Source organism: Seriola dumerili, unplaced genomic scaffold, assembly GCF_002260705.1.
Source record: "Seriola dumerili isolate Sdu_G_001 unplaced genomic scaffold, Sdu_1.0 BDQW01000066.1, whole genome shotgun sequence".
Taxonomy (NCBI): domain Eukaryota; kingdom Metazoa; phylum Chordata; class Actinopteri; order Carangiformes; family Carangidae; genus Seriola; species Seriola dumerili.
In genome coordinates, this window is record NW_019174321.1 from 2,207,355 (window position 1) to 2,232,467 (window position 25,113).

Here is a 25,113-nt window from a genome sequence, read left to right on the forward strand (position 1 = left end):
ATGAATTTATCTTAAAAATACATTCTCAACATTTATTCATAGACAACAGCAGAGTCTAATGAGTTAATTCCAGATTCTATGAAAATCTTTTTTCTTTGCTTCACATTCAAAGCGGCCAGATCATGTTGATGTCAGCAGTCTGAGTCGGGACTCCCCCGTCCTACTGCCTCTAGCTGATACAGCCCAGTCCGCAGCACGGTGGCTGGCAACAGACAGCCATCTTGGATTTGTTGTGTGAGGCGACCTCAACCTCCATCAGGTCCTCCAGGCTATCATCCAGCTCTTCCAGTTCACTGCGTGCTTCAGCCCAGGCCGGCTGGGACGCTTCCACCGACCAGAATGCAACAGGCACCTGCAGAACCCCCACACAGGTTTGAATTGAATACAAACACTTCAAGATTCTCCCCCCAAATACACAACATTTCTACAATGTACTAGATACTCCCTAACAAGTTGAGGTATGAGAAAGTACAAGGTACAAGTCTCGTACCTGGGGTGTACCTCGTACCTTCTTGTACCTCAACTTGTTCCCAATACAAGAGCCTCCAAATACGCAACCCTTCCACCAGGTACGAGATACTCTCCCCAGGTACAGGACACTTGCACCAGGAACAAGATACTCCCCCCAGGTCTGGGGCACGATACTTCACCCAGGTACGGAACACTTGCACCAGGAACAAGATACTCCCCCCAGGTCTGGGGCACTTGCACCAGGAACAAGATACTTCACCCAGGTCCAGGACACTTGCACCGGGAACAAGATACTTCTCCCAGGTACGGAACACTTGCACCAGGAACAAGATACAGGTACAGGACACCAAAAGATATAAAACAATCCCATCAGGTTCAAGACCCAGTTCTACCCTAGATCATGTTCTTGTTATCTTCCATCTGTTTTAACAGCAAGGGTGTTCTCTGTCTCACCCTTAGCTGCATCTCACTCAGCATGTCCTCCAATCCTGCGATGTGATTGTTCAGATCAGGACTCGGCTGCTCCTCCAAAGTGAGCCACGGGACCTGGACTAAAGCCACCCGGGCTGCCACACCCACCATGCCATCGATACATCCTGGAGAGGAAAGAGAGTGACAGTCATTGAAGAACATCTATTGGTCCTTAAAGAAAGTTCAAAGGCTCCTTGAAAGAGAGATATCTTTGGTGTCTTGGTGGGTGTTCCTGTTGTCCCTAAGGAGGTTCTAGGCTCTACCTGAAAAAGAAGCACCCAAGGCAAGATGTCAGGGAACCAGGAGGGGAACCAGAAATCATTTACAATGGTTCAGGAAACCTGGAAGAGACCGTGTGAGTTCTTGGAGAGCCTGTTGAAGTCTTCTTGAAGATGTTCCAGAGAGTTCTTCAGCTCTTCAGACAAGTATCTTTGAAGGGGTTCTCCAGATCTTTGAGGTAGTGCCAGACACTCAGTGTGAAGGAAGTAAAGAAAGGGGCTAAGGTAAGAATGTAAGGAAGGGGGTAAAGCAAGAAAGGTACGAAGGAAAGCTGCAATAGCTGACCTGTGTTGACCAATGAGCGTCTGTCGTAGCGCTGAGTCAGAGGGAACTGTCCAATCAGATCGCTCGCTTTATGGAGGTCAGACAGGAAGTTCTCCAACGCTGACAGAAAGACAACCCACAGCCGTTCTGACACCTGCCTGTCCTCTATACCTGAGGGATTGGAGTCACTGTCTGACAGCAGACGCACCAGACGCCGGGAAAGACCTACACAAAGACGGACAGGTGAGAGAGAGAGAGAAAGTTGCGATAGAAAAGTTTATAGACAGATGTATATTCTGATGTGTGAACAGATATATAAAGTTCAGGTGTAGTGTCGGAGCTTACCACTGCAGATCCGATGAGCGAGCACCCTCGTTTCGTCCATCTCGTCTCGCAGGAAGCTGCAGTCTGCTGAGCTGCCGAGCGATGCCGCCAGCTGCTGGAAACAAGAGGTGACCCTACTGAGAGCCTCCTGCGCTCGCTCACATTCACCCTGCTGCCGGCGCCGTGCAGCGAGCTCATCCACCGATCGACGCCACCGACTCATGATGTCATCACCCACCTGAAAGGTGAGGAGTGACAAGTCTATGGATCTATAGCAGCTGCTTCACCTGGTTTAATTCACTCATTTCATTCACTCAGGTCTTTAACATAGTTCTGATGTTAAAATGTGAAACCTAATAAAAGCATTGTTTTTGTAATGTTTTTTATCTAGAGCAGTGGTTCCCAACCTTTTCCAACTCATGGCCCACTTGAAAATCTCAAAAATGTTGGTGGCCCATATCTGATCTTATAACAATATGGACGTCAAATAATACATTCCTAGGACACTTTTTATTTTAATGATAATGATCGTACATTTAGGACTGAACTGAAAGAAGGGAAGCTCAGTTTTTCTTTTTTGTTTGACTGGGGAGGGGGGATCACTTGTCAATTCACCATCTGTCTCTTTCCTTTTAAATCTTCCTGTTGCTAACCAGCTATCCATTTTGATACTCCAGTTTTTGCAATGGATGTCATGTTTTAGTGGGCAATCATACTTTAACAGCAAACTGTGGTCCAGCAGTGACAACATAAGTTCCTATCATTGGCTTATCACAGTGATGGGCCTTAATACTAGAAAAAGAAAAAACAATGGAAGGAGTTATTTTCCAAATAATTTTTTGACCCACTTGCAATTCCTTCACAGCCCACAGGTTGGAAATCACTCATCTAAAGAATACCTGAGGCTGAAGAGGAATTAGTTTATTTCATTTGTGAATCCAAACCCTGATGTGTTGTAGAAGTCTTTGGTCCATTCCTTCCACGTGTCCACTCACACTTTTCTACCCATACCTGTCAATTTACCTCTGTCCACCCACACCTTTTCATCTACATCTGTCAACTCACTTGTTCAACCAATGTTAACAGTTAGGGTACTGGAGGGTTAGGGTTAGGTCATCTGCTCAGTCAACAAATAAAATCATAATCTCTGTACAAACCAGCAATTACACTGTCCATTTATTTCAAGTGAGCATTCGGTGAATCTGACTGACTGAAAATATCGGAGTCCACAGAATTTGTGCTAAAATGCAGATTTAGATGCTCTCTTTACTTCGTATAGCTATTTGAAGACCCATAGTTGGCGGTGTGTGACGTTGTGACGTACTGCCGTAATGTGTTATGCACTTATCAGAGAGATCGTACCTGTTCAACCAAAGTTTCATTGTGCAAGTACAGGTGTTTGGGGCACGAGTGGGAATTAAAGAGGAGCTGTTCTCCCTATTACAAGTCAATGTACCATCAAAATGATTTTTAAGCTGTTATGTAAAGGTAGTATAAATGCATAATGTTGCTTTAAGAACTGAAAATGATCAACATAGATAATAATGAACACATTTTATCTTAAGATGATGCAATTTCCCGTCAGTCTGTAAGCATCATCTAATATAAATATTTTTAGGGATCCTGACGATTCCATAGCAGTGACTCTGGGGTCAAACAATCTAAATTATAAAATGAAGCCATTATTCTCTGTTAGCCAAACTTTAAATCTCTTTAACTCTGCTCTTTCTGCCCACTCACTGAAGATGTTTGAAGTTTTTAAATAAAGAAAAGTTTGTGAATAAGGAATAAAACCAATCCTACCTGCTGCCGATCACAACTCCATCCAGCTTCTTCTTCTGTAGTGGAGGACCGTGTAGGTTTCTATAAACACTCTTCTTCTTTTCCTCTCTGGGGATCACCTGTGTTTTTAATTAAAGCCTGGAGGCCAGCTGAGGCCTGAAACTTCCAGCTTGGCTTCAGTATCTCCCAGGGGGCTCTTTCTTTTACCCTTAGCAGGCTAACCTCATGGATTCACCTGCCGAGGGAGGCTGCATCATGACAGGTGAAAGATGTTATTTATAGACTGACCTGGGTCAGTTAATCAAGTGTTATAGCCGTTTCCATCCAGGAACAAAAAGGTCACTGGTGTTGCACAAGCTTCATAAACTAGTTAGTATCAAAAGTATGAAAATAATGAAATCTTTGGGTTCAGACTAGTTGCGTGTTCACAGGTGAACTCAACTCTGTCTCTGAAGATGGAGTCTGTCTGTTGCTAACTGTGCTAACATCAACAAAGTGCTGTGTCATGTTGTTGGGTCATATCCTCGTCACTGTGCTACAAAATAATAAATACAAAATGTTCTAAAGATTAACTAGCTGCTGGGTTAACTACCTAAAAGTAGACATCAGTTAACAACTAACTTTGTCTACCATACATTCTTAACTCTACAATTATACATAATGCTAGCTATCGTTTGTACAAGTGTTAGCTTTTAATATTGTGCATTATGATGGCTAAAGCTTAGCTAAAATGGTACAATGTCAGTTCCATTTGCTAATTTTGTATGTAGTTTATTTACTTAGTTGTTTTAACTTAATCTATTAAAAAAGGTTTAAAAAGTTAAACAGTGATCAGTCATGTCTGTGTTTGTACTTTATTTGATTTTATAAATTTTTATCACTGAAACTAAACACAGCTGATCCTCCACATGCTCCGCCCACTACAGAGACAGGAAATGACACAACAGGTCAGCTGACCATCAGTAGGTGTCCTCTGATGTCACCTGATCATCATCATTATCACAGGACTCATTAATCAAACATCAAATCAAACGATGGCACTTTATAAAGACAGAAACCTTAAAGGAACAGCCCACACTCAGCAGTCTAATCCAGGACTGTTGGCCTAGCTCTGCACAAATACTTGAAGTAGAGGGAAAATGTTAGCCTAGCTTAGCACAAAGACTGGAAGTAGAGGAAAACTGTTAGCCTAGCTTAGCACAAAGACTGGATGTCGAGGGAAACTGTTAGCTTGGCTCTATCAGAAAAGAACTAAAACTTCACTCAGCCACTCATGTGCCTGACCTTTGACCTGCTGTGTTGTTTATTTATCAAGAAATAAAAATGTAAAACGCTGATTTCAGTTTTTTAGGAGCAGATACACAGAAGGACGTCTTCATGCACATCTGTGTTTTTCTAATTCCTTCTTTTTATGTTTTTTGGATCATTTTAACACAGAATATTATTAGAAACATAAACTTTCATGAATGAGGCTCAGTCTATTGAAATCTAATGAGCCTGATGTCTGCTGGTTTGGTGTCCTGTGATCTGAAACGACTGCATTTGAGATTTTAAAAAACACTTCAAACAAATAATAATAATGATGATAATGATTATTTGCCGTGGTTATATTCAGAATCAGAGCATTTTCAGATCCAATATGACGGTTATAACAGAATTAACCAGGTGATGGTGATGGCATCGGCATCTGAATTTGGCTGATCTTCAGTCTACAGTGCAGATCAATACACCCACAAAAACTGAAACTACAGGATAAACAATGAGGCTTATAGGCATGAAGTATGTAAATTGTGTCATCGTAAACAGTCACATCTTTCACCTCCTTACAGACGAGCAATATATTCAGCAGCTGACCTTTTTACTTGTGTGGACTTTGAAAAATTCATGACCCCGACGTCCAGATGCTGCTGTGTCATGTTGCAGCTTGTTGGTCTAAAATTGTTGGCGAGTGACTTCTTGTGATCTCAGCTGCCAGGAACCAGAACCTGAGCAGACTCTAAAATCACAGGTCACGACTGAACACTCAAATCTGATTCTGCTCTTACAATTTGTGCTCTCTCTCAGATGTTTGTTCCTCTTCTGATGAAGCTAGGCTAACAGTATCCCCCTGCTTCCAGTCTTTGTGCTAAGCTAGGCTGACAGCCCTGGACCTCTGTCTGCACTGGATTCTGGACAGAGAACAGGAGGGTTTCATAAACAGTGCGAGTGTTGATTTTAGACTCAGTCACAGATTTACGCATATTAAAGAATTACATGTTTGTTTCCAACATGGTTAATTAGTGTTATCATTTAAAGTCTGTCAGTCTGCACAGTGCAGCGGTTCAGTCTGACAGGTGTCCTTTAACATCAGGACACCTGGAAGATGATAAATAAGTCAGTTTGTGATCAGCTGTTTGTTCTCAGTTCGTCCAGCAGGAGGCAACAGAGAGAAAAAACTTTCACAGTAAAACATCAGAGACGCCGCCTTTTCTCTGTGATGATGTCATCACCGGTCCTGCCTGATTGGCTGTAGCCTCAGAGTGGGGGTAATGCTGGTATTCAGATGGGGGCCAAGTCAAAGTGGACGGGTGTGTCAAGAGTCAGATGGGTGGGTCTACAGGTGAATTCTGGATTTATTCAGTTGTGGTTCCAATGTTCTTGATTCTTTCTGTTCTCCTCTTGTTGATGTTTCTACGGTGAAGTCCTGTTGTTGTAGTTCTGGTTCTGTTGTTCTGGATGAGCTCCTCTGGTTCCATTGTTTTTCTGGTATGTAGTGTAGGTGCAGGTATTATGTTCTGACTGTTGTATCTTTAGGGTTTATGCTGTTGCTTGTGTTGTCATGGCAGAGTGCGTGTTGTCATCGTCATGGCAATATGTTCATCTGTCTTCATCTGTCTTCATCATGGCATCATGTTGTGTGTTGTCGTCGTCATGGCAGCGCATCGCGTTATTGTCGTCGTCTTAGCAGCATGTCGTTTCGTTGTCGTCGTGATGGCAGCTTGTCATGTCGTCATCATGGTATCGTGTAGTCGTCGTCATGGCAGTGTGTCATGTTGCTATCATTGTCATGGCAGCTTGTCAATTCATTATGGCAGCGTGTCGTGTTGTCATCGTCGTCATGGCAGCCTGTCATGTGTGTCGTCATCGTCATAGCAGCGTGTCGTGTTGTCATCGTCTTCATGGCAGCGTGTCGTGTTATTTTTGTCATCATGGCAGCGTGTGTGTGCGTGTGGCGAGTGCCTCCATCAGCTCATGGCAGAGACACTGACAGAACCCATAGAGGACGAGCAGCAGCAGCGTGGAGGGAACCAGACTGACCAGGACCACGCCCAGCCACAGCTGACCAATCATCAGCAGGTAAATCCCCAGAGGCAGGGAGCTGAAGTACACCTGTACACAGACACAATGACACACCTATCAGGACGTCAGACACACACCTGCACAAACACACATGTGACTGACTGGCTTGACTAGTGTTGATTGGTCAAACTAGTGTTGACTGGTCTGACTCTTGTTGACTGGTCTGACTGGTGTTGACTGGTCTGACTGGTGTTGATTGGTCTGAATGATCTTGTATGTACTGACCAGACACAGCACCCCAAGCAGGCAGCGGGGGAAGCTGCGGGACGTCCAGGTGTGACACTTCTGAGCCGGCAGGTTGCAGGGCAGTGAGTCCAGGCTAGGGGGACGGTACAGACCCACAACATTGAGCATGCTCAGTGAGTCTGAGGACGGAGACTCCTCAGGGAGCTCCATGATGGTGATGACCAGACAGTCTGAGGAGCGGTGGGACGTCTCCACACCTCCTCCTGCTGCTGCTGATAGAAGACGGAGATCATAACCTTAATAACTCGGGAGAACAAACTTTAAATATAAGCATTTCTTAAATAAACTTGATGAGTAAGTTTACCCGTCAGACTGGTGGGACTCAGCACCACCTCCCCCCCACCTCCTGCTCCTCCTCCTCCTCGCCGGGCTCGGTCCTGACACGACAGAACCGCCAGGATGTGTCGGTCATCCTCCATCAACCACACCTGAAGAAGCAGAAGAAGAAGAAAAGACAGTCTGACTTAAGGTCGTCACAGTCTGACATCTGGAGGTGAGGAGGGAAGAGGAGAAGTCTCATCTCCTTGTTAAAAATAGAAAAGTAAAGTTGTTTTCATTGGAAAAGTAAAGATGAACTGTCACCTTTTCATTAGAAATGTTAAGTCTCACCTCTTCTTCAGGGACGTGTGTCTCATGGCGACAGAACGGACAGCTGATGACGGAGGGTGACGACTCTCCTGAGAACCAGAAAAAAAAAAAAATCAGAAAAGAGTCACATGACACACTGGATGATGTCATATGGGTTAATTGCTGATCTGATTAACTCTAGTGAACTGAACACACAGAGTTAACTGGTCATCGTGTTTCGTGTTGTGTGGTGACTGCAGAATGCTGCTATCAATATTGATCCGTTGGTATGACCTCTGCTGATTGGGCAATGTCAGGGTTCAAGTTCAAGTTCAGGTCAAGTCACAGTTCCTTCAAGTCTTTTGCAATATTTGGCCATGTAACTTGACTCAGACTTGAGGACACAAGACTCGTCTGGAAGTATCAAGTCTTCTAAAAGACTTGGAATTGTGATTTTTCCAGATCAAAACCTCAACTCAAGCCAAGTCCTCTTTTTTTGTGACTTAAGTCCGACTCAAGTCCAACTCTCGGGTCTACAGCTCTGGCTGATGTCAGGGGAACCATCAAATCGTCTCTTCACAATGGATTCAAGACAAGTTCTGACAGGTCAAGTCCAAGTTAAGTCACCAGTTTTCATAAGCAAAAGAAAACTTTAAACTTGAATATTTTTTCTTTCAAGTCTTGAATCAAGTCAAGTTGTTACAGGGTCAAATATCACATAAGACAAGTCTCACAGGAGTCAAGACCAAGTCAAATCTCAAGTCCTCATTTTTGTGATGTCTGACTTGAGTTCACATATAAAGTCCAAGCCAGATGTTGAGTCATTAAAGAAAGCTACAGTATGCTTGAGTTGAAACCTGCTCCTAAACATATCTTAATGTGGAGAGGTGCCAGAGGCCTCTCTGAGCTTGCTTTAGAGTCTCATGCTAGCACTGTGTTAATTTCTAGAATTTACATATAGCAGCTTTACAGACACCCCATCAAATATGACATTTTTAAGTCCAAATCCTCATTTTTGTGACATGTGACTTGAATCCAAGTCTCAGGTCTGCAGCTCGGGTCGATGTCAGGTAAACTCACCCATGTCGACCATCTTCTTCAGACACTTGGCACATACTCGATGCAGACAGCCCAGCAGTTTGGGTTTCCGGCTGCGGGTGTCGTAGCGGTTGTAACAGATTTTACACTCAAGTTCCTCCAGAGTGTAAACCAGAGACTGAGCCCAGGTCTGCACCTGAACACACCACGACAGAGGGTTAATAACCCTGAACACATCAGGACAGGTGAGTGTCTGCTCTGCTACACACTCCTGCTGTTTGTCCAAATTTTACTCACACTCTCAGAAGCAGCAAACATGAAGAGTATTTCTGTCAGAGCTGATGCTGCAGTGAAGGATGATGGGAGATCTTACCTTGCCCTCCAGCTCCTGGCCAGGCTCTGCCTCCTTCAGCTGGCTCATCCTTTTAGCTGTTGTCTTCACCTGAAGCAGAGGGGAGGGCCAGTGATGTGCAGAGCTTAACTCAATCTGAGGCTGTCACCTGACTGAGAGACAAAGAGAACGACTCTCCTTCAGTGAAATAAACAGAGCAGCAGAGTGAATAATTATTTATTATAACTGAGGTGTTATTTGGACTCTGATTGTCTGATCAGTTTCTGCTGCTTTTTCCCTCCACAGAGATGACCTACCTGACTTCAGATCAGCTGATCAGTCTGAGAGTCTGACAGGACGTCCATCTACAGAGAGACAGAAAGATCAGAGAGAGAGAGACAGGTCAGACAGAGCGAGATAGGTAGTATATGAGTTGATTAAATGTAAATACTCAGAAAATTAATTGCTGTAAAAATACAAAAAGATCAAAAACGAGCAGAATTTTTCAAATAATCCCGTGGGTTCATCAAGGTCCCTTACACTTTTCAATGTACACATTACCAATTATCAAACTACTTGAAAATCTCCAGCCCCAGGACTTGACTTAGACAGAGGACCACCTATTACTGCTATTGGAAAGAGAGAATTTGAACATACTCCATGATTACTGTGAAAACTGGGCAATTAAAGTAAATCTAGAATAAACAAAAATTATATTTAAAAAAAAAAGGCAAGATCACAAACTAAAAAATATCAATTAAATTTGGGAGAGACAACATTGAGCCATACAATAGAGTATAGACACCAAGGCCTAACTATCACTGCTTCAGGACATGTTGTCAAGGCTGTAAGTGCACAGGCAAATAAAGAATGTAGAGCTTATTACAATATAAGAAAATTCATATTATATTTAGAGATTTGGTTTAAAATGCTCCAAAGTGTTATTGAGCCAATCCTTTTGTGTGACCCATTAATTACACAAGAGCACTGGGATTCAAACCCAGTTGAAAAAAATCCATCTTGAGTTTAGAATCTGCCCACACCACAGGTGCAGAGCAAAGCTGGGCCAATTCCCCATCTTAATTTAAATTTAAAACTACAGCAATCACAGAATACAGAATAACAAACCTTAACTTAGATTGAAACTGGTCACCACAAGAGAAAATGGCTGGAAAGAACAAAGAGAACTTGTTGAGACAGAAATGAATTTTCTCACGAAATGTCCAAAATAAAAAGAAATTAGAGACTTCTTCCTTTTTATCAGTGTATTTAATCTTTTTCTATTAGTATATTTAATGTGTTTTTAGTAGTGTATTTAATATTTGTTATTAGTGTGTTTAATGTGTTTTTAATAATGTATTTAATGTTTTTATTAGTTTATTTAATCTGTTTTTATCAGTGTATCTTTGCGTGTGTCCTCGTGTTGTTTCTGTTTTATAATTTATGCTGCACCTTCTGATTAATAACGTATCTGTCAGATCTGATTTATTGTTTTTATTGATGTTAATTTGTTGGGCAGCCACACAAACACAGTAACACACGCAGAAACACACACTGTGTGCTGGGTATATTTATAGACTGCAGTTGTTATATAACTGAGGGAGGGGGGGGGCACTGGGGATGCTGACGTTGCTATGGCAACAGCTTTACCTGTTCCTGAACCTCATATTGGCCAATCAGATGAGTCAGATGCAGTCACATGTTGTTTGATCAGCTGATTCACAGATCAAAATATTATTAATGAAACTGATTTTAGCAGTTTGACTTTAAAGCTGCTGCTGAATGAAAACAAGATCAATCTGATTTTACATCATGACTTTTGTCTTTATAAAGATTCACTGTTAAAGCGACAAACAGAAGATTTTTACTTTTATTTTTACTGTTGTCATTCCTGTGATGTTTTGCTCGTATTTATTTTTAATCTGTAGTCGTCATTAAGAGTTTTTTATTTCTGTTACAACCTATACACAAACCTGCTCACAGTGAGACAATTTTCTGACTGAATCATTTAATAACTGAAAACTGTGAAAACCCTGAGTGGGTTCTTAAAGTTTATAAAGCGTTTCTGAAACATTTTGAGTATTTCTTCAAAGTTTTGAGGAAACTTTTGACAGTGAACTTAAAAGCAGGTCTGTTTGAATCTTTGAACCAATCACAAACGAGTGTTCAGTGATTGACAGGTGTGGAGTTGGAGGTTGAAATCCACCTGAGCTCCACCAGGCTTCACCCTCTAATTACTGACAGGTGTGTTTGTGTTTCCCATCTGTAAATGAGGAGACACAGGGAAAGTCATGTGACATGTTAAACCCTGTCGACCACCAGGACCCACTGATACTGAACATACACCTTGGGTTGATGTCATATCCTGTTGCTACACCTGCTCTATAAACCATACTCATCACATCATACAGACAGACTGGAGTTAAGATAAGCTGACAGATTTGCCCTGCTCCCAGTCTTTGTATTAAGCTAGGCTAAATTTCCACCTTTTTCCAGTTGTTATGGTAAGCTAAGCTAACAGTCCTGTGGAGGAGTCAGAAAAAATGTTGAATTGTTCCTTTACCTGACCTGAAGTCTGCTCAGTTTCTACTAATGTTTTTACAGTACCTCACTTACAATTAATTCACTCACTCATTGATTTATTAATTAATTAATTCACTCACTCATTGATTGACTGATTAATTCATTCACTCACTCATTACCTGTTGGCTGAACCAACACTGCAGTAGTAAAAAAAATAAGTTGCCTAGTCTCTTTATATTTTGTTGTATAGTTTCTGTACCTGTTGTTACTGTAGGTTTAGGTGCTGGCAGCCTGGATGTTGTCGGTCAGGCTGCTGTAGTCTCTGTCAGGTTGAAGCAACATGGTGGTCATTAGACAGCAACAGTTTATTAGCTAGTTGCTGGGGGTGCAGTAGCCTTACATGCTGGAGTCCGTCAGACTGAAGCCACACTGCAGCAACAGTCTGGTTGCTGTAGATGTAGTTGCTGTCTGTCTGGCTGTCCCTGTGTTGTCTCAGGTTGAAGCAACACTGCGGTGGTTGAACATTAATGCTGTGGCTGTTGTTGCTGTTGCTGTAGTTGCTGTATTGTCTCAGGTTGAAGCAACACTGCGGTGGTTGCCCGTCGTCAGTCTCATTAACAGTCCGCCGACGTCGCGCGACTCCTCTGACGAACAACAGCGGGAAACTACATGCTAACGGGCTAATGGAGCTCTGTCTCCGGTCTATCGCTCTGTCAGTTTGTTGGTTACCGGTCGCCGGTTGCTGTCCAGGGCTGGTCTCGGTGTCGGTGACTCACCGTCTCTCCTCCGTCTCACTGCGGCGCGCGGCCGGCGGCGAGAGCACGGGTTACCATGGCAACCAGCCCGCAGCAGGATGACGGGAAATCTCCGAGTGATGATCCAAGAGCAGAGAGGATCAATACCCTGTTTATAAGCGGTTAATAAAGATTTATACGCACTTTATCCGCAAAGGAAATTTAAAGAGTCGCGTTTTCCTCTTTAATTTTAGTAAAGTCTTTTGGGTTTTTTTCTTAGATTTAAATAAAGTCTGTGGTTTTCCTCTTTAAATTAAGTCTGTTGTTTTTATTCGTATTTAATTTGAATGAAGTGTGTTGGTTTTTTTTCTCTCTTTTGTGTTTTATAACTGTCCCGTCATCACCATCAGCTGAGCTGCTGTGTAATACTTTGCATTAGATTGATAATAAATAAAGAAACGCAGAAACTAAAATATTAAAAGACGATGTACATCCATCATCATCATCATCATCACCATTAACAAGCGTCTCTTGATCTGATGTCTTTAAATCTGCATGTTTGGTGGAACTGTGACGGTTAACGAAAGAGTTTGAGTTGAGTAACAATACAACTGTTTGTATAATTATATTTCCCCAGTAAGCACAATTTTAATTAATTGTGTCCCAAACCTGTGACCCTGCACACCCAACACAAATCATCCTCATCCAGCTTGTCCTGTTTTATTAAATGTTTTAACTTCAAACATAAAGAGAAACAAGGGCTCCTAATTTGAAGGAAAAGAGCCCAACAATATGAACAACATCAATATTCAGAATTACTGTAATTTGTTATTTGTGGTAAACTCTTATATCTTTTTAAGAAGCATAAATAAATAATAATGAACATACCTGCTATTTTTTTTTTCTTTTCCTATATTGAAAACACCCATCTGCTCACAGACAGATCAGTAATTATTTTTTTCGTTATCAAAGTCTAAATTTTAATGTTTAGCTGCAGTAATAACAAGTACTCAGATACTTTCATTAAAGTACAAATACCACAGTGTAAAAATAGGCTACTCAATCACAAGTATAAGTACTGTATTTAAAGTCTCACGTCAGTAAAATCCCACAAATATTATCAAAGCATCAGAAGCAACAAGCACTGGACATGCAGTAATTGTTTCTTTCAGTGTTTTATATAAAATATTATTGTATCACAAGTGTATTATCATGTAAACAGCATTTTAATGGCTGATCCGGTTGCAGCTGATTTAACATATATGATGGTATAATTGTGTTTTACACTGAAGAATGACAATCTTAAAAAATAATTATCAGCTGGTTATGGAGCCTTTTTTCTTAATATAATGAAATACAACTATAATGCTGGAGTAAGTACTCAGTTACTTTCCACCACTGATAAATATGAAACTTTTTGTTGGAGGAACGTCGCTCAATGTAACTGTACTGCAGGAACCCTTTTATGTTCCTTGGTCCGGGTAGGAGTAATTCCGCTGCGACACTCTACCGTCTGCGTCACTTCCTGTAACTGCAGATAAAGAAGGGCCTGGCGAGTGATCCGCGGGTCAATTTTTTGGGTTTGTTCGGTGAATCCGGCGGGAATCGGAGCCATCAGAACCGCAAACATGGTGAGTGTCTATGGGACAGAGAGTCCACGGGCTCCCCGCCACGGGGCTCTCCGTATTTTAATGAATTACGGTTTAATTGTGATGATGGCGGGAGTTTGAATGAACGTCAGATGAACGTCGGTGAAGAGCTTTAGCTCCGCGCGGGTCAAACCTATTTGTCAGATCAATAATCAGTTCGTCGTCGGGTATCAGTCCCTCGGTCCGTTAACGAGCAACAAACAGTCGGTGACTTACCGTATGTTTGTTCTGTTAGCCGTTAGCACCCCAGTTAGCTTCCCGGTTATGTTATGGTCAGTTCGGTCTCCTACATACAAAACGCATCTGCCCGAGTCGAAGCTCGCGTTCAGTCTGAGTGTAAATACGGGTCCGTTAAACTACAGACTGTGCTACTCACAGCCCGGTAACGGACTTTGTTGCTGAGTTTACGGACTGTAATCTTAGGCTAGCCCAGCTAATGGGGCTAACGGCTACACTCCGCCAGCCTTTAACAATGGGTCTGGGTATTAGTCCGTGTCTCTGGCTCTAAGGGTCTGGGTCTTTTGTCGTCTTTCAGGAACCACTGCTAAAAAATAAAGGTTCAATTTTTTTGTGCCACAATGAAATAACGTGGAACAGACTGACCTCACACCTGATTTTTCACAAACTACTCCAACAAGCTCCACATATTGATCTGATGCATAAAAAGTTGAAGAAGGAGCCGGGAGCAGCTAATCATGATTAGAGTCTCATCAAAAGTCTCCACTCTACTGATCTACAAAGGTTCACTAATGGTCATGGAGAGATGCTGCAGAGTGATGCCTCTCCACAAACAATCTTTGGCAGAGTTCAGTTGCATTAACAGGCTGAAGTTTCACAATTCACATGAATTATTTACAGATATTATCATCTACAGCCGCTGATGTTACCTGCAGGTTTTCTATCTGAAAACTAACCAAGTCAGATTAAAGGTTCAGTAAGTCTTGTTACAAGTCTGAGGACATTACTGATCCCATCAGTATTCAAAGTGGAACCAGGTATCAGAACCCAACCCTGATCTGTATGATAAATGTTTGTATTGGAGTGGGAAGGTGACATCACAGTGACGGTTGTCTCTGATTGGTTTTCAGACGGTGGGCAAGAGCAGTAAGATGCTGCAGCACATCGACTTCAGGATGAGGTGCATCCTGCAGGACGGTCGCATCTTCATTGGCACATTTAAAGCTTTTGACAAACACATGAACCTGATCCTGTGCGACTGTGACGAGTTCAGGAAGATCAAGTAAGTTCAAATGTTGACCTGTCACCTGATCATTACCTTTGTAATATCGATTAAACCGTTTATTTATTCATTCATCTGATAAATTTGTCTTTTCAACAGTTCTCATCAGATTAATCAATCAATTAAAACAATCCTTAGTTTTGATTTCAATAATTTGACCTCTCCAGTCTTGTTAAGATCATTTTAAATATAGTTTTCTGTCCTTCCTTTTTTGGGAAGCTGAAAGCTTTTACCTCAGTTTTCATCATATAGAAAGTTCAGAAGAATCCGGTTCCAGCTGTGACTATGTTCTGTCAGACGCTCAATATCGTTTATTAAAAACTTCCTTGAAGAGGAAACACCTCCTTCAGATAATGTGAAAACATCAGTTAGAGATGTGGAGACATTAGAAACTGGAAGGATAAAATCACGTTTTAATCATGCTGTCAGCCCATTGTTGTGGCCAAAGATCTCAGTGATCAGTGTCATCAGAGCGATCATCCCCTGCATATAAGTGATGCTTGTGGTGCACACACACACACACACACACACACTCTGATCAGCTGTCCACCATTAAGCGCTGTTTGTTGTGTGTAGGTGTTGTGCTGTGTTTAAACGGGGAGGAAGAGATAGACAGACAGAACGCGTCACTTAGTGCGGTTTGTTTAGTTTTAACATGGCTATAAAATGTGTGTTATCCTGCTGTCATCACACATGGGTTTTTGAGAAAGACGCTCTCTTGCTTGCTCTTTGGTCTCTCTTCTTCCCGTAAACCTATGTCAGTCAGCGCCATGGCATGTTTTGTAATGAGTTTGTCTTTTTTTTCTCCTTTCTTCAGGCCAAAGAACTCAAAGCAGCCGGAGCGGGAGGAGAAGAGAGTGCTGGGTCTGGTTCTGCTGAGGGGGGAGAACCTAGTTTCTATGACAGTGGAGGGCCCACCCCCTAAAGATGTAAGTATTACTTGTAGCCAGGTAACGGTACAGCTCAAGTGTCTCCGACTTCAGTTAACCAAACCTGATTCTCAAAAAACGTTAATACAAACTGTTCATTGACAAGCTCCTGTCTCCTGTCTGTCTGTGTTCAGACTGGTATAGCCCGGGTCCCATTGGCAGGTGTAGCCGGGGGTCCAGGTGTGGGACGGGCAGCAGGTCGTGGTGTCCCTGCAGGAGCTCCAATGCCTCAGGCTCCAGCTGGACTCGCCGGTCCAGTCAGAGGTGTCGGTGGGCCTTCGCAGCAGGTAACCATAGCAACAACATCTGCTCAGTGCTCAGGTGTGTGTATGTGTTCAGGTGATGACGGCTGCCTTTGTGTGTCTAGGTGATGACCCCGCAGGGCAGAGGGACAGTTGCCGCAGCAGCAGCAGGTGCAAGCATCGCCGGGGCCCCCACACAGTATCCACCTGGACGAGGAGCCCCACCCCCGATGGGTCGGGGAGCCCCACCTCCAGGTGAGAGGAACTGTGAAGTCACATGTTTGTCATCACCTGTAGTGATGATCTGTTAACATGTATTGATGCAGCAGCAGGTAGTTTCTCAGCTTGATGAATCTGGATGTTTTACCAACTTGGAACAAGATCCAAAATGGGACTAAATATCAAACTCTACGCAGAGACCCTAGAAACCAGTTAGTGATGACCTACTGACACCAGGAACCAGCAGGTTCACTGCACCATTCTCAGGCTCAGACCGATGTTCCATCTTGTTCTCAGCTGATCTGCAAAATGATTGATTTTTTTGTCTCCAAGTGTCTGATCAAGCAGGTTAGTTTGTTTTAATCAGTTGAACGTGCCTGAGGTCTCGACATATTTTCTGCTCTATACGCTCATAAACCCACCTGCCCCTAATCACAGGTGACACTCTACTGTATGTGAACACCTCCTGTGTGACACTTGGAGACCTCAAACACCTGACTTGATTCTGTTTTCATCTTTCTATCAGCTGATTTGTTGTTACCTGGCTCCTCTCCCTGCAGGTATGATGGGTCCTCCCCCTGGCATGCGGCCCCCTATGGGTCCTCCAATGGGGATGCCTCCTGGTCCCGGACGAGGAGCTCCAATGGGGATGCCCCCTCCAGGCATGAGGCCACCACCGCCTGGTATGAGAGGTAAGCTGTTACCATGGAGATTGGGTTGGTCAGCTCTGTGAGGAGTGCAATATTGTTAATTGCATTTTGGTTAATCATACTCGGTGTGAGCAGATCATGTGACCTTTGCTCTGGTGTTTTAGGACCGCCCCCTCCCGGGATGAGGCCACCCCCCCGGCCCTGAAGAAGCCTCGCTCCGTCACTCACCTGTTGTATAGGTTTTTTTTAAAGTTCTGGTTTGCGTTTGTCGGTTTGTTTTTTTTGTTTTTTTTAAATAAAGTTTGCTCAGGATGTTTGATTTCAGCTTGGCTGTGTTTTCATTTTCCATGGTAACCAGTTCAATAAAGGTCTGGAGTAACAGCCAAGTAGAGAACAGATTACCTCATTTATATTTTAAACAGGAGGCGGAGTTTGACAAACCGTCAACAAGATGACAATATTACAATGTGCACTGGCGCTACACTGTACTGCCAATGTTGGGGAAGCTACTCTGAAAGCAAAGCTTAGCAATCTACCAATTACTTCACTCTGGAAGAAGATGAACTACAGTAAAGCTACTCTAGAGAGAAACCTAGTTTATTTGATTAAAGCTACTTAGAAAAAGTAATTCAAGCTACTTTGTAAAAAAAAAAAAAAAAAAAAAAAAAATTATCAGACAGGAGGTTTACATGTGATATGAAATTATAAATAAATATAATACAAGAAAGTTGCATGCTAGCAAAATATGCCACTCAACTGAGTTGATTGCAAAAGGTGCCTACTTGTTCACTGGTTGTAACAGACAATAAAATACTCCTGTTCATGGGAAAGTGTAAGGAAAGTCAGCTTTGATTTTGTAAACAATAATTGCTTTAAGTATGACCATGGTGATTCTTAAGGCTGAGATTTGGGAGGTTTATCCATGATGATGTCAATGAGTAAGCATTAAGCAACGCCCACCCTTGGCTTTTACACATGCACTACACAAAGATCACAAAGTGTGTGGTGGTGATTGCCTAACTAATGCGTTGCCTGGACATCAGCGGTTGAGGCTGATCAGAGGGTTCAATTACAGGAGAGAAGGAAGGATAAAAAAATTTCTTTCCTTTTGTAGCTCAAACTGTAACTTAGTTATACTATAACCTGAAGTACCATCAAGCTACTGCAAAATGTAGTTAAGCTACTTTTTTTAATTACATGTAGTTCATTACTGCTCAATGGTCAATATGTCAGACTGTTTTGTAAAACCTATACACACTGTTTACTCAGCCAAAAATATGCTCTAAAACATTTCAGGCCAGACAAGTGTACATCAGTCTTTTGAAACAGGAAATTAACTGTAATGTTTTATGAAAACGGAGGGTGATGGGAAAAGGTCACACATAGAGCAACACTTTCAGAGAGATAAAACATTTTTTATCTTCCTGTTTTATTGATAGCTATAGACAATAGACAGAGGAGCAACTGCAGCACCTGACCCCGGCTTGCTCCCGCGAGAGTTTAATTTCACGAGACACTGTCATGTTCTGTAACGCCGCCGAAATCGGACTAAATCGAGAAATAAAATTATAACCAGTCTTCTGTTATGAACAAAACTCATTAAGGAAATATAACCAGCATGCATCACGTTAATTCAGTGGTATGCAGCGCCCCATGAAGTCGAACGCACCTTGATTATGTCCTTGTTACTGCAATTAATTATTATAAACTTGAATTATACAGCGTGTATGTCCACATTGCTGTGAAAATAAAACTAACAAATAAAGTGAGTTCTGCAACTCATTATTTCATAAATTTTAAATGTTCAAATTCCCATTTTAATGTCAGATTAACAGAATCTCAGAGCCCAGATTTTGTGATTTTGCTCCCAGTCTCTAAAAAAAAACTACATCAACTACAACTTTAATGTTTTCATCTATTTATCGTGTTACACCTCATTATGAAAAGTTAAACATGGGGAGGGGGCAGGAGGTCATGTGACCGTGTACTGTCATATGACCGCTGTGAGTCTTCAGTATCTGCAGCTGCAGTCACAACGTTGCCTGTGGAAAGAAGAAACCAGGTGCGGACAGACGGTGAGTTTTTCCTTTGTCCACCGACAGAATCTCATTCAGTTCTCCGTCGGGTTTTTAGTGTTTTCTGCCAAACTTTGCTGTTGTTTATGCGTGTTAGCAGTTAGCCTGAGCTAGCCTGCTTCCGGATTTGATAAAAACAAACGGAAACTAACTTCATTGAGTTAAACTGTGTGACTTACATGAGCTTGTTTGAGTTTGTTGTTAGTGTGATCAGTTAGGAGTCAGTTTAATAGAGAAACAGCAGGTTAAAAACAAACTGCCCGCATGTTCCCTTATGCGTAATCTACCAGACTTCATTGAAAAACACCGGAATTTAACATTTATTTTGTTATTGGGCAAAAATAACCTCCTAATTAATATCGGTTAAAACACATTCTGAATCAGAGCCTTCTTGTGATAGATTCAGCTGACACCACAAATCTTAGTTCCTCTTTAAAATCATGTGTTTTATATAATACAATCACGGTTCTCAGTCAATCACACACACATTACATCTTTTACAATACCACACGCTTTAGACCCGGTTCCTTTAATCCCGCAGCGCCCCCTGCTGTACATCTCTGCACTTACCTTCCACTCAGATGATCTGAATGTGACCTGACCAACAGATGAAGAGCTGAGCAGCCTTCATCTCTGGGTCGTTTTCAGACGCAAGTGATGATTGATGATGTGACTTCCTGTTTTTCAGCCTCTAGATTTCAGATGGACGTGTTGTTGCTGTTTTACTTCCTGTCCTCTCTGCTGTGCGGTGACGCAGCTCGAGATGCAGATGAGGTGACTTACCTGCCCGGTCTGCAGAAACAGCCGAGCTTCAGACATTACTCTGGATACCTGAGTGTTGCTGACGGGAAACACCTGCACTACTGGTCCGTACCTGAGACACATCATCTGATGTTCACCTAAATCATAAAATATCAGCTGTAACAAACTCGGGGTGTTTTCATTTCTGAACACTTTCTGACAAACAAAACAAACCTGAGGACACCTGTTGTCATCACTGGCTTTTTCTACCTGAGCATGAGTTAATCACCTGTGTACACTGTGTCACTTGAGCATCAATACATTGGCCAGTATAGCCACACCGGAGTGTCTATAGAACACCTGAACTGACACACACCTGTACATTCACCCAACGTTGCTATGTCACCTACATGTTCACCTGAACCTCGCTGCGACCACCTGGGTTTTGGTACGTCACCTGAGCTTGTGGTTGTTTTTCAGGTTCCTGGAGTCTCAGAACAACCCGTCCTCTGACCCCGTGGTGTTGTGGTTGAATGGCGGCCCGGGATGCAGCTCTTTGGACGGACTGCTGACTGAACACGGACCCTTCCTGGTAGGTAACCTTTGACTCCACCCACTTAACCCACACTCGCCTGTATCAGCGTTGGTGACCTCTGACCTCTGTCGTTTAAGATCCAAGATGATGGAGTGACACTGCAGTACAACCCGTACTCCTGGAACAAGGTCAGTTAAAAAGTTGCAGGGTAAATCTGCACGCCATCATGTGACTCAGGTTTGGTCATTTGGTTAATGTGTTTGTGATTTTTCTAAAAGCTGATTGGTTCACTGTTTCTGAGCAGATTGCCAACATGTTGTACCTGGAGTCTCCAGCAGGAGTTGGCTTCTCATACTCTGACGATCAGAAATATGTCACCAACGACACGGAGGTCAGTGACACGTCTGAAACTCAAGTCCTGATTGGCTCACAGGTGTTCAGGTATTAAAAGTGTTTTTGTTTTGTTTTTTCTCCTCAGGTGTCGATGAACAACTACCTGGCTCTGAAGGAGTTCTTCAGTCTGTTTCCAGAGTACAGCAAGAACGAACTTTTCCTCACCGGAGAGAGTTACGGAGGAATCTACATCCCGACGCTGGCCGAGAGGGTGATGGAGGACCCCAGCCTCAACCTGCAGGTACGCACTGCAGTACTACACACTGGTACTGCAGTACTGCACCCTACTCATATTGCAGTATTACAAGCTGATAATATTTCAGGGTGGAGAAGGAGGTGTAGGATCACTGTTAGCCTGTGGAATGCTATCATTAGCAATCGTGTTATCTGTATCTTGCCTGTCCTGCTAGGGCATTGCCGTGGGAAACGGTATGTCGAGTTATGAGATGAACGATAACTCTCTGGTGTACTTTGCGTACTACCACGGCCTGCTGGGAAGTCGACTGTGGAGCAATCTGCAGACGTTCTGCTGCAAAAACAAGACATGCAACTTCTTCAACACCCAGGAACCGAACTGTAGCACCAGCGTAAGTCTGAACCAGTCTGAACCAGTCTTCATATGCAGCCAATCATAACAAGACTGAATCCAGCTTCTTAATCTTATGATCTATATTAGACTAGTTTATTACTAGTCTGGTTAAACTGGACTAGTTTTATATTACTAGTCTAGCCCTGGTTTAGGTCCAGGTGGTCTGGATCTTTAAGGAAGGTGAAGTCCGTCTGAACTGGTTTATAATGAATTAAATCTTGTTTTGTCTCAGGTGGGGGAGGTTCAGGACATCGTCTACAGTTCAGGACTGAACATGTACAACCTGTACGCTTCCTGTCCAGGCGGAGTCGGCCAGAGAGTCAGGTGAGCTGTGACCTTTGACGTCTGACTCATCATCATTGTTTTACTTTACAGAACAAATGTAAATTGATTTAATCCTAAACACAGTGTCTGTAGCTGCTGCTGCTGCTGGACTTAAACTCACCAGCAGCCGGCGCAGGTGTCTGGACCACAGACAGGTGACAGGTTTTGACTTCTGTTATTGATTGTTTTATTGATTATCAGTGTTAACCAAGGCGAGCTGGTGATCAGGGATCTGGGGAACTCGTTCATCAACCATCCGTGGACTAAGCTTTGGAATCAGGTGAGTACGAAGTCACCTGTGTGTTTACATCAAAGCTCACTCACCTGACGGATGGATACATACCTGCTTTTCCTCTGACTCTGTGCAGAAGTTACGAAATCTGGCGAATGTCCACCTGTCTGTCCGTCTGGACCCCCCCTGTACCAACTCCACCCCCTCCAACCTCTTCCTGAACAACCCATATGTCAAAGCCGCCATTCACATCAGTCCCAAAGCCCTGGATTGGGTCATCTGCAGGTAACTGCAACCTGAAACTCGCCTGTGACACCTGTCCCATTTCACACCTGCACAACTCTGCACACCTGAAAAAAAAACTACATACCTGTCCTATTGAACACCTGTTGACCTGTAAGTCAGAGCCACTCTGCTCATCAGTGCTGAGGGTAATGTACACAACCTAAACTCACCTGTTGGACTACACCTTACACACCTGCTCACCTATCTGCACGTAACACTACCCATCTTTCACACCTGTACAACTATGCATTTCTCCTACTCACTTGTACAGACCTGTCCCACTCCACATTACACTGTTGTTTCTTGTCCCTGACTTTAATTTAAGTGTGTGTGTGTGTGTGTGTGTGTGTGTGTGTGTGTTTGTTGTGTTTCCCCTGTTGTGATTTGTCAATAAAGTTGTAAAAAACCTTTTTACCTCTTCCTTGTGTTGCAGTTCTGAGGTGAATCTGAACTATGGTCGTCTCTACATGGACGTCAAGAAACAGTACCTGAAGCTGCTCTCTGCTCTGGTCGGTGAACACACCTGTTTTTCTTAAACGTTTTAATTTAGTTAGACTCTAGTTAGACATCCACTCTCACTTAAATTCAGTATAAAAGTGTAACGTGGATCACTGGTAAAATGAACAGCAGAGTAGTGACAGAGATGTGCAGAAAGGGGGGAATTGAATAACTGGATTTCCACAGGAAGAAAAGAACTCCTGTGGAGTTTAGTGGTGCACTTGCTCAGAGACCCACTTTCAATCCGGTCCGAACACCGTCCCACTCTGTGACGGACTGTCAGTCTGTGTGGAGTCACACTCGCGGCTCTGGAGGGTCTCTTAATTAAGAGGGAGGGTATAAATACAGCGGCAAACGTTGGGACACCCTCACCTTTCTGCGACGAAAACGGGAAATTTTATCAGCATGGTGTTCAATCAACATGTTTCAGCTGCAGCGACGTGTTGTGATCCATCACCTGCTGGGTGCAAATTCTAGCGTTGATGCAGCAGCAGGTAAGCACGCCTCTTCAGTTATTTGCACTCTTGTGTTTGCAACATAAACATTTCTTTTTCGTAACTCCTCTTCTTCTTTTTGTAAGTACATTTGTAAGACTACATGGTTTTACTATAAGATAGTTTTTAACATCTTGTGTAGCTTTACTTTCATTAGGGGCCGGATTGGATTTGGGTCTCTGAATGTGCTGAGAGAGAGAGAGATATTTAACAGTGACAGGAACTATAGAGCTCAGCTGGTGATTAGCTGATGGGTGTGGCCTGTTAATCCAGGTGTGTGTGTGTGTGTGTGGTGCACGTCCTTGTTAAAGTTTTGCGATGTTCTCTGCAGAAGTACCGTGTCCTGGTGTATAACGGAGACGTGGACATGGCCTGTAACTTCATGGGGGACGAGTGGTTCGTGGAATCTCTGCATCAGCAGGTAACTTCCTATTAAAGTTAATAATCAAGTGGGTCCAGTTGTGAAAGGCAGTTAGAATAAGGTACAAGGTAGTCTCAAAGTGTGATGCCAGGTGTCTTCAGGTGTAGTAACCTCAGGTGTCTGTCAGGTGGAGGTCCAGAGGCGTCCATGGCTCTACGATGATAAAGATGGTCGGCAAGTTGGAGGCTTCGTCAAAGAGTTTGACAACATCGCCTTCCTCACCATCAAGGTAAACACCTTCTTTATCATTATCAGCTGACCTTCGCTGACCCTGTGATGTCATCTTTATCGGGGTCTGCTGCTGCTTACCTGTCTGAGTTTTTAATATGTTTTATTGATGGTAGATCTCATGATGTTTGATCCACAGGTTGCTCATCTGTGATCTGTTTTACTGTTGATTGATTTATTGGTGATGGGATGGTTGTATTGTTTAGACTCTGCTGCTGACCTTTGACCTCTGTCCTCCTGCAGGGTTCTGGTCACATGGTTCCATCAGATAAACCAATTGCTGCCTACGCCATGTTCACCAGATTCATCAAGAAACAACCCTACTGACCTCTGACCTCTGCGGGTCACCGCTCCCTCTTTCTCTTTGTTCTGTTTGAACTTCTCAGACAGCAATAATTTTTATTTGATTTTTTTTTTTTTTTTTTCTTTTTCTCACTGCCAGCCAATCGGTACAGCGCTCCTGTGTTGCCCGGCAACAAGATTATTGCTTTAGGAAATTTAAAAGTCTCAACCTCAGCCAATCACTCACTTGGTGACCGTGGAGACCTTGTGTGGTTTTCATGGAAACGAGCACTGCCGTCAGTCTATCCGTTTATTTTAATGTGAAAATTATTATGGTGTTTTTGTTTTGATTTAAAGGGAAAAACCACAAAATAAAGTTTTATTTGAAACGAGGACTCGACTGATGTCTTCATTTCATCTGGACCTTCTGTGACTGTGGTGGGAAAACCCTGAACCAGCAGAGATTTTTAGTTGTTTAAAGGTGCTAACTTTGTCTCTCAGGCTGGGTGTCCTGTAGCAGGGATGGGTGGGTGGTCTCATACTGTCCATAGATGTCTGAAATCTGTTTAACCTCTGACCGTTGTGTGGTCACACTGAATCAGACTCATGTTAACCCTTTGTATCGACTGTAGATCCAGTTCACTGCAGAGTGGGCGTGTGTCTTTAGTGCAGAATGAGAAGAAAATTGCACAGTGAGCTTTAAATACTGTCGGACTCT

The 25,113-nt window shown here is 43.0% G+C and overlaps 4 protein-coding genes across 4 annotated transcripts; 2 read left to right on the forward strand and 2 right to left on the reverse strand.

Annotated features, from left to right (window-relative positions):
- Nucleotides 1-169: 169 nt before the first annotated feature.
- LOC111219340 (regulator of G-protein signaling 9-binding protein-like) lies at nucleotides 170-2,032 on the reverse strand. The gene is made up of 4 exons (XM_022741974.1): nucleotides 1,831-2,032; nucleotides 1,507-1,710; nucleotides 925-1,067; nucleotides 170-352 (listed from the first exon to the last, which is right to left on the reverse strand). The coding sequence occupies exons 1-4, from the start codon at nucleotides 2,030-2,032 to the stop codon at nucleotides 170-172; spliced, it is 732 nt and encodes a 243-aa protein (XP_022597695.1).
- A 2,465-nt stretch (nucleotides 2,033-4,497) lies between these two features.
- Nucleotides 4,498-12,278, reverse strand: LOC111219451 (E3 ubiquitin-protein ligase RNF182-like). The gene is made up of 8 exons (XM_022742133.1): nucleotides 11,895-12,278; nucleotides 9,430-9,477; nucleotides 9,155-9,285; nucleotides 8,824-8,977; nucleotides 7,786-7,853; nucleotides 7,481-7,604; nucleotides 7,156-7,382; nucleotides 4,498-6,960 (listed from the first exon to the last, which is right to left on the reverse strand). Exons 3-8 carry the CDS (start codon nucleotides 9,200-9,202, stop codon nucleotides 6,778-6,780), a joined length of 804 nt encoding a protein of 267 aa, XP_022597854.1. The 5' UTR covers nucleotides 9,203-9,285; nucleotides 9,430-9,477; nucleotides 11,895-12,278; the 3' UTR covers nucleotides 4,498-6,777.
- A 1,613-nt stretch (nucleotides 12,279-13,891) lies between these two features.
- On the forward strand, nucleotides 13,892-17,622 carry snrpb (small nuclear ribonucleoprotein polypeptides B and B1). The gene is made up of 7 exons (XM_022742093.1): nucleotides 13,892-14,000; nucleotides 15,107-15,258; nucleotides 16,076-16,187; nucleotides 16,322-16,474; nucleotides 16,555-16,684; nucleotides 17,209-17,340; nucleotides 17,463-17,622. The coding sequence occupies exons 1-7, from the start codon at nucleotides 13,998-14,000 to the stop codon at nucleotides 17,501-17,503; spliced, it is 723 nt and encodes a 240-aa protein (XP_022597814.1). The 5' UTR covers nucleotides 13,892-13,997; the 3' UTR covers nucleotides 17,504-17,622.
- A 1,646-nt stretch (nucleotides 17,623-19,268) lies between these two features.
- ctsa (cathepsin A) lies at nucleotides 19,269-24,617 on the forward strand. The gene is made up of 14 exons (XM_022742063.1): nucleotides 19,269-19,373; nucleotides 20,062-20,239; nucleotides 20,595-20,706; nucleotides 20,787-20,837; nucleotides 20,954-21,040; nucleotides 21,128-21,283; nucleotides 21,453-21,629; nucleotides 21,864-21,955; nucleotides 22,157-22,235; nucleotides 22,324-22,472; nucleotides 22,906-22,981; nucleotides 23,796-23,885; nucleotides 24,013-24,114; nucleotides 24,357-24,617. The coding sequence occupies exons 2-14, from the start codon at nucleotides 20,076-20,078 to the stop codon at nucleotides 24,438-24,440; spliced, it is 1,419 nt and encodes a 472-aa protein (XP_022597784.1). The 5' UTR covers nucleotides 19,269-19,373; nucleotides 20,062-20,075; the 3' UTR covers nucleotides 24,441-24,617.
- The last annotated feature ends 496 nt before the right edge of the window (nucleotides 24,618-25,113 follow it).

What these genes read in the sequence shown, in the direction of transcription:
- LOC111219340 (XM_022741974.1), bottom strand. Translation starts at nt 2,032, where the DNA reads ATGAGTCGGTGGCGTCGATCGGTGGATGAGCTCGCTGCACGGCGCCGG. An exon ending in CGCTCATCGGATCTGCAGTG is followed by an intron (nt 1,711 to 1,830) that starts GTAAGCTCCGAC and finishes GTCTTTGTGTAG; the next exon opens with GTCTTTCCCGGCGTCTGGTG. An exon ending in ACGCTCATTGGTCAACACAG is followed by an intron (nt 1,068 to 1,506) that starts GTCAGCTATTGC and finishes TTTCCTCTCCAG; the next exon opens with GATGTATCGATGGCATGGTG.
- LOC111219451 (XM_022742133.1), bottom strand. Translation starts at nt 9,202, where the DNA reads ATGAGCCAGCTGAAGGAGGCAGAGCCTGGCCAGGAGCTGGAGGGCAAG. An exon ending in GAGTCCCACCAGTCTGACGG is followed by an intron (nt 7,383 to 7,480) that starts GTAAACTTACTC and finishes TATCAGCAGCAG; the next exon opens with CAGGAGGAGGTGTGGAGACG. An exon ending in TGCTTGGGGTGCTGTGTCTG is followed by an intron (nt 6,961 to 7,155) that starts GTCAGTACATAC and finishes GTCTGTGTACAG; the next exon opens with GTGTACTTCAGCTCCCTGCC.
- snrpb (XM_022742093.1), top strand. An exon ending in GACGAGTTCAGGAAGATCAA is followed by an intron (nt 15,259 to 16,075) that starts GTAAGTTCAAAT and finishes TCCTTTCTTCAG; the next exon opens with GCCAAAGAACTCAAAGCAGC. An exon ending in TCGGTGGGCCTTCGCAGCAG is followed by an intron (nt 16,475 to 16,554) that starts GTAACCATAGCA and finishes TTGTGTGTCTAG; the next exon opens with GTGATGACCCCGCAGGGCAG.
- ctsa (XM_022742063.1), top strand. Translation starts at nt 20,076, where the DNA reads ATGGACGTGTTGTTGCTGTTTTACTTCCTGTCCTCTCTGCTGTGCGGT. An exon ending in GGGAAACACCTGCACTACTG is followed by an intron (nt 20,240 to 20,594) that starts GTCCGTACCTGA and finishes GTTGTTTTTCAG; the next exon opens with GTTCCTGGAGTCTCAGAACA. An exon ending in TGAAGCTGCTCTCTGCTCTG is followed by an intron (nt 22,982 to 23,795) that starts GTCGGTGAACAC and finishes TGTTCTCTGCAG; the next exon opens with AAGTACCGTGTCCTGGTGTA.